The sequence below is a fragment of the Malania oleifera genome, chromosome 2 (assembly GCF_029873635.1).
Source record: "Malania oleifera isolate guangnan ecotype guangnan chromosome 2, ASM2987363v1, whole genome shotgun sequence".
Classification (NCBI taxonomy): Eukaryota; Viridiplantae; Streptophyta; class Magnoliopsida; order Santalales; family Ximeniaceae; genus Malania; species Malania oleifera.
The window spans coordinates 16,672,753-16,681,006 of record NC_080418.1 but is presented as its reverse complement, the minus strand read 5'-3'; the positions used below and the strand labels follow the sequence as shown (position 1 = coordinate 16,681,006).

At 35.4% G+C, this 8,254-nt stretch overlaps 1 protein-coding gene across 1 annotated transcript; it reads left to right on the top strand.

Annotated features, from left to right (window-relative positions):
• The first annotated feature begins 365 nt into the window (after nucleotides 1-365).
• LOC131149574 (zinc finger protein ZAT11-like) lies at nucleotides 366-1,246 on the top strand. The gene has a single exon (XM_058100135.1). It carries the CDS (start codon nucleotides 570-572, stop codon nucleotides 1,074-1,076), a length of 507 nt encoding a protein of 168 aa, XP_057956118.1. The 5' UTR covers nucleotides 366-569; the 3' UTR covers nucleotides 1,077-1,246.
• Nucleotides 1,247-8,254: the final 7,008 nt, after the last annotated feature.

The window sequence follows — 8,254 nt, the reverse complement described above, 5'->3', positions numbered from 1 at the left end:
ATATTAAAAAAAACAAAAACAAAAACAAAAAACACAGCAAAGTATCACGTCGGATTCCGCGTGCGATTTTGGAGACAGCGAAGTGCAAATAGTACAACAAATGCCGCTGCTGTCATTAATCATAATTGTATTCCCGAACGTGCGTCGACTTAATGTCGAAGTAGCCGGAGACTAGTCTCACGCGCTCGGGGGTGCGCTTGGGCCCGCGAGTGAAACCTTCTAGAAAGGTCTCGAGTCTGACTGAATTTAGAAAGATCGCGAGCGACTTCTTTCCAGCTCGCCCCCTACGACCCTCCCCATTGGCCCACTCACGCGGCCGATGAAACGTACTTAGACACTCGACCGCAGACACTCCCACCGAATTTACATAGAAGCTCGCGCCGTCGTCTCCTTAGCCCGCAAGAAATCGAGGGCAATTACGTCATTCGACCACCGCCTCCTCAAAACTATAAAGCCTCGCTCCCACTCCCAACAACAACCACAACAGCAGCAGCAATTTTGAGTTTTCAGATTTCACACCAACAGGGTCGTGAGTTGCGAATTGCAGTATTAACTACTTTTCCTTAGCGATGAAGAGAGAGAGACAAGATGGAGCGAGAGAGTCCCTTGACATGGCGAACTGCCTCATGCTCCTATCGCGGGTCGGGCAATCGCAGTCGGCGTCGCAGCTGTCCGGGCGCGTGTTCGAGTGCAAGACCTGCAACCGCCAGTTCTCGTCATTTCAGGCGCTGGGCGGCCACCGGGCCAGCCACAAGAAGCCCCGAATCTTCGCCGACGACCTTGGCCACCCGCCGAGCTCGCCCGGGAAGCCCAAGACGCACGAGTGCTCCATCTGCGGCCTGGAGTTCGCGATCGGGCAGGCGCTCGGGGGCCACATGCGGCGGCACCGCGCCACCACGGTCGGAGAAGGGTTGGGGTCGCCGCAGCAGATGGCGCCGGCCGTCATGAAGAAATCGAGCAGCAAGAGGGTGCTGTGTTTGGACTTGAACTTGACGCCGTTGGAGAACGATTTGAAGTTCAGGAGCGGGAGGAGCGCTGCTGCGTATGCTCCTCCGGCGATTCACTGTTACCTGTAGTGAGATTCTTGAACCTCGCCGGTCGGCCGGGCGGCTGATTTGTTCATTTGTTTGTTAATTATTATTACAGGTAGATCATGCATAGATGCAGGATTGTAGCAGTTGATACTCAGATTTTTGTGATATTGTATAAATTAATACGAATGGAATTATATACAGTATTTTGTTAATTATTATCTCTCAATTATTTGGGCGAGTTTAAATCAGCGTTGAGTATGAAAAGTGTCTTGAAATTTTTTGTATTAAAAATTTAAAAGGGCAACTCTGGGAAGGCACTCCCTGTGTTGGTAAATCTTAGCTTGCCATGTACGGGAGTCCATGACTCGGGGTGATTTGACTCTGGTTTTTTATTCAAGGGAAGTGTAGGCTGCAGAATGAAAGGGGAATTTAATTTGTCCAAAAAGTGTCATTGATAGTTAAAAATTTTTAAAAATAAAAATAAAAGTCATGGACTGCGACCAACAATGATGATGTGGCAAATGCTAATTGCATGAAAAATCCTTCTTCCTATTAATACACCATATTCGCATTCTCAAACATAACTCACTTTATGTTTAGGAGTTTCAAAATTTATACTTTGAACACAATTAAATACAAAATATTTAGGGTGATGAGCCCATGACATTAGGGCCCACACGATAATATGAGTCGATAACAAAGTTATAGGACTCATAATATTTTTCTACATATATATATATATATATATATATATATATGTGTGTGTGTGTATGTGTTGTATTAATTATATATATAATTAACATATAAATATAATGATAAAAAATTAAAATTACACTTATAAATAGACAATTGACACCACAATGTATAACTATTGGGACATTCTTTTAATTAATAATTGAGATTTGGTAGTCATGCCAATTTTTCCCTTTCAAAGGAAATTTAAATTTAATTAAATAATTAAAAAATTATCTTATTTATTTAAAATAGTTAACAAGTGATTAACTTGAATTGAAATGCTTATATCGTATACATCTATTAAATGCATATATATATATATATATATATATATATTAATTTTAATAGTTTATCTATCTTCAATACTAATCTCCCATACACGTTCGTTCTACAAGCATTTTCTATACGAAACATCGATTCAACTTTTTGATACTTTTAAAATTTTTATAAATATGTCCATTGATATATAATTTTAAAATATACTTTTAATTTCTCAAACTTCTCTAGTGTTACATTCTTCAATATACTATAACATTTTTTTTAACATGTCTTATATTGTAATATAATTAATGATGCATTAAAATGTGACTTTTTTGTCAAAAATTATTAATGCCCCAATAAATGTTTCATATATGATTTGTATTTAGAGTAAATTCAGTAGAATTGGACCAACTTATCCGTGTCTAGCCAAGACATCACCTGGGATGCAATTGTCCAAACATTGAATGTTGTAATTAATTTTTATTTGAAAAAAAAAATCATAATTTTGAAAGAAAACTACCAACTTAAGTATTTTTCAGAATTAACAAAAAAATTATTGAAAATTTCAATAAAACCCCATTTATCAAGAATTTTCACAATTATAAAAAGTTTAATTGCAAATGCATTTATTTGATTATTTTGGAGGTTCGTGTTACATTATGCATATACTAAAGTTTAATAAATATGTCACTGACAAAAGTGTTATGTACTATATATAGTTTCTAAATCTTCTCAAATATTTGTGTGTGTGCGCGCGCGCATTGTTGTTGTTGAAAAGGAACAAATAAGAATGGGTTGGAGGACCCGGGGTATATTCCGGAGGATCATTTCGATGCCTAAGTTAGAGAAAGGGAGACTCATATTACAATAAAAAATGTGAATGAGTGAGAATGAAATTTTTTCCTTCCCCTCGGCTCCCTTTTTATAATAATGTGGGCAAGCCTTTTCCCAACTTAGCATTCATAAGGTACCATTATGTCTAGAGATTACAAGCAACTCATGGGTTACAAGTAACACATGGACGATTATGTAACCCATCAATTGCAAGTTTCGTAACTGCATTAGTGATTATTGATAGTTTAGCAGGAGTTATGTGAGACACCTAGCGTCACCCAAGTCCGGCCTTACAGCTGTTTCCATAGACATATTCGTCAAATCCGGGAGTAATAATTTTGGTTGCATCTTATATATATATATCATAGTGATGTCTTAAGTTTGTATTTTTTATCTCGTAATTATAAAGAAAATATAAATTCTTAAAAATATCTTTAAAAATTTAAAAATTTGATTTGCAAAATTAATTGTGATATTACATAGTCAATGTAAATTATAATAAAATTGTCTAAATATATAATCCAAACTAATAATTTACATACAAAACATTCTTAGTTTATCTTTATTTTTTGCGAGCTACATTCTTGATTATGCAGGCTACAATTGGAAGAAGTGCTGTAGTTAATTGTTGTAGTGATATATGTCGCACGTGCATGCAGATTCAATTCATAATCAGTACATTAATAATCTCAAACCACAATTTTTCCTTAAGTTAGCTGTTGGTTCAAAGTTCAGACCGGGTGCTTAGTACCTAGTTAAAATATAATTAATTAAGAAGGCTGAGACTTTAGATGCGAGCGTGCGCCATCTCTCCCAAAACGCAGCGTTTAGCATCCCTCACTGCTGACGCCTTTCCTCTATATAAATATATTATTCAAACTAAGTAGCTTAAAGTAGTCTATATAATTAATTAAAGTTTTGAGTTTAAGGTGAGTTAAACAATATTCTCCGAGAAGATAATTAATGTGTTGACATGTTTTACCGCCAAGGAAAAATAATCCCGAAGCTGAAGATGGAATTGTATTCATTAATTTTGTTTATTTTTTATTTTCTTGTATAATAAAAAAATTATAATATATTTTCTTTCTGTCGATTGGAAGCTTGTACGAAGCTTGGACTACAAAATGAGAGAACATCAAATGCTATAGGCAGATCGCATTCGTCTAGCAAGGCTCGTATTCGGCAAAATGAGGTATCTTCTATCCACCACTCCCACTCTGTTACAATACTCCTCTTCTCTCAACTACTGCTAATATTCCTATCGGACTATGGGATCATTAGAGAGAGAGAATAAGAACCAAGGATTTTTATGGGAAGAAAAATTAATCATAGTTTGAGTTGTTTCAATAATTCACTTACGTGATAGACTAACATTAGTCTGCATTGGGAGCATAAATTTCAGATTTTGAATTTAATTTTTAACAAAACCCAATATAAAATTATATCAATTTCTTCCCAATTCTAAAAAATCTAAGTCTAAAAAACTCAAAATTCAATCTCCTAAATACTACTTAAATATACCCAATAATTTCTCGTAATTAATCTATGTATCCTCCATCTTATATTACTTTCCGCTCTTATAAAAATATAAACTTAAAGTCTCCTAATGTCAAGTTCCCTAATTGGGTCAGTTCAAGTGGTAAGAGCGACCTGTGACTTTGGTGACCCCAGAATCATGTGTTCGATTACCCCTTGAGACATTATGCCAGAGAATTACCAGAGGTACGTCAATGGACGGACGACTTTCACCCTTTCCGAATTTGGTGCTGCATTCTAGTATCTAAAGTGGTGCGAAGGTGGCTGGAGTCTCTGAATTATTCAAAAAAAAAAAAAGAAAAAAAAAAAGAGTTTAATGCAACTTAATTATGAGACTATTTCTTAAATATTATATTTATATAATGAAGTCATTCGGCGGTCGGAGGTCAATCTGTTAAACAATGGCTGTCTGTTCAATGAAAGGGTACGCTTACAGTCAGCAGCCAAAGTTATATTGGTTAACAGTTAATAGTCCAATTAAGAATGCTTCTTGACCAGCCCTAGAAACAAAATTAAAATTTTGTTCCAAAGTCTCTATAATATGATGGTGTCATATGATTAGACTGAATTATTTTTTCTTCTGCGTCTCATTATATCAGTCATGATGTCTGTAATTGTATGTTTATGCCTATGAATTATTTTGAATTTTTCGAAGCTTGCATTAAGTTTAAGTTTAAAGCTTGCCTTGAGTCCATCTAACATCTTTGTCCTTTAATCATCATAATATCTCTTAAAAATATGATTTTGTTTTTCTTCTATTCACATGTACTACTCTTAAGCTTGCAATCTGTGAGCATTGTACCCAATCTTAAGGATCTGTTTGGATCAAAATTTTACTTGAGAAAAGGAAAGAAAAAAAATGAAGAAGAAGGAGAAAATTCATTTTTCCTTATATTTTCTTTGTCTATTAAATATTATCAAAAGTAAATATTTATTTTAATATTATTAAAAAATTAAAAAAAATTTAAACATTAATGATGTGTAGAATTGAAATTTTGTTTATGGATTTAATTTAATTTTTATTTTTCTCACTTTTCTCGATAACCATACATTAAAATGTGGATTTCTTTATATTTTCCTTTCCTTTCTTTAATATATATATTTTTTGAAATCCAAACGGATCCTAAAGGGTTGAGATTTGTAAAATTTTTAATTTGAGATTTCAAGAAATGGTTGTATCTTTTTGTCATATCCCAAAGGGTCATTATCTTTTTTATTTTAATTAATAACATAAATATGCATTTTTTGATTTTGTTAACACAAGCTTATGATTTTTGCAATCTTATCCTGAGTAGTTAATATCAATTTTTGAACAATATTCATCATTTTCCTCCTACTAAATCTTATGATGCATGCCCAATTTTTTTTGTCAACTATCATTCAATTCATTTTTTTTCCTATTAATACTCAAGATGCATTCTCAATTTTTTTGGTAAACTTTTAGATTAAAAAACATTACAATAAATGCATGCTTATATAATATCATGTGTCTAAATATGGCATTTTATTTATTAGTCCCTAGGTTTGTAGTCTCTGACACTCTTATCTAGCTATGGTCTATATTGAGTGGTAAATAATTCATTGCTTAGTAGATTCATTTGCACTTAGTATACTCAAGCCAATTTTTAGGACTCATCAACTCATTATAGAGTTATAGTTGATAATAAAAAGTCGTATTCCAATCTGTTAAAATATATATATATATATATATATATTTATTTATTGTGACTTTTATCACAACAATTGGATCGTCTCTAAATCCAAAGGTTGTGTGGTGTCATATTTATGTTTATAAGTCATGGAAAAAAAAGTGTAATTGCTTGTCATTTTGTGTAAAGAGAGGTAGAGGGGGCTTTCTCTCTAAGAAGATTTTTTTCTTCATCGGTTTGACAGGTGAAGGGGTGTGTAGGGGATTTGGGATCGGGGAGAGTCTAATCAGATCTTGCACTGTCATCATTTTATAGTGAATTTTTATCCAGGTGCACGCTCCGTGGACGTAGGCAATCTTATCGAACCACGTAAAATCTCTCGTCTATATTTTCTTTGTGCAATTAATTTTGTTGATCGGAAGATTAAAATCACTGCGCGTCAACAAGTGGTATCAGAGCACGGTTTCGATTAGGTGTAGATATGATAAATCAGATCAGATCGAAAGAATTTTTTTTTGGATAGTTTTTCTGCAGGAGTGCTTAAGATCAGAGCGGTTCGTTCAGATCGGATTGAGGTACGTAGATTTAGATCAAGTGTTGGAAAATTATTCCGAAATTTTTCAATTAAAAAATCGGATTGAGGGACGCAGATTCAGATCAAGTGCTGGAAAATTATTCCGATATTTTTTCAATTAAAGGAGGATCATTTTTCAATTGAAGGCATGAAAAAAAAAATCCAAAAGGAAAAAAAAAATTTTTGCTGATGAAGAATAAGATGAATAGTGCCAGAATTGGGTGATAGACTCGGATTTAGAATCGGGTCGGGTACAGAACGCAACGGGTTGATACGCGGGTCAAGAGGCTGGGTTGCGGGTCGGATCCAAGCGAAACCCACTGGGTCAAGGCGTGGGTCAGGGCGTGGGTCAGCATCCAGGTTGGCTAGAACACATGCGGGTTGCATATGCGGTGGATTAGGGATACGGGTCGAGTGGAACGGATCAGACCCAGCAACCGGGTAGAGGCGCAAATCCTCCCCCGTGGAGCACTGACGTCATGATGACGTCATCCTGACAGGTGTTGACGTCAGAGGAGAGGGAAATTTTTTTTTTTAAATGGCGAGTACTTTGATGGCCAAGTTCGAGGTGGAGCCTTTTAATGGAAAAAATAATTTTAGTTTGTGACAGAACACTGTGAAGGATGTGTTGGTCCAACAGGAACTGATTAAAGCATTGTATGGGAAACACAAGAAGCCAGAGACCATGTCAGATGATTAGTGAGAGGAGTTGGAAATGAAAGCGGTAAGTACCATTCGCTTAAGTTTAGCTCCAGAAATTAAATACAGTATGTTGAATGAAACATCACCAGCTGAGCTTTGAAAAAAAAATGGAGAATATTTATATGTCCAAGTCCTTAGTTAATAGACAGTATTTGAAGAAATAGTTATATCGATTGAGAATGACTGAGGGCACAGAAGTCAGAGACCACCTCAATTATTTCAATAAAATAATCATGCAGTTATTGAGTATTGAGGTCAAAATTGAGAAGGAAGATAAATCACTGATTCTGTTATATTCGCTTCTCAGTTCACTTGATACTTTGAAAACCACACTACTGCTAGGTAAGGAGACTCTTATAGTTGATGAGTTGACTACTGCCATTATGGAGAGTGAGAATTTTTACAAACCAGATTATCCAGGACATGAAGAAGGGTTGGTGGCTAAGGGTGAGTCTAGCCAATAGCGGGGCAGGAGTTCTAGCAAGGGTAATTGGAATAGAGGGAAATCTTGATCTAAGTCCAGGGGTAAGAATGGGAATTGGAGGAGTGGTTTTTTTTATTGTGGGAAAGAAGGGCATATGAAGAAGAAGTATCTAAGGAGGAAAAAAGATTTAGAGGAAAAGAACAGGAAGAAGATTGAGTAGGTTACTGTAGTGGAGAGCAGTTTATCAGTTTTTGATGGGAATCTTTTGGTTGTTACTACATGTTCCAGTTATTTATCCGATACCTAGATTTTGGATTCAGTGCGCTCATATCATATGTGTCCATATAGGGACTGGTTTGACTCATATGAACCAATCTATGGAGGGACGATGTTGATGAGTAATGATGCTTCCTGTGGTATTCTTGGTATTGGAACGGACAGAATCTGGTTGTTTGATGGTGTGGTTAGAACCATCAGGGATGTGAGACATGTTCTAGATCTGAAA

What these genes read in the sequence shown, in the direction of transcription:
- LOC131149574 (XM_058100135.1), top strand. Translation starts at nt 570, where the DNA reads ATGAAGAGAGAGAGACAAGATGGAGCGAGAGAGTCCCTTGACATGGCG.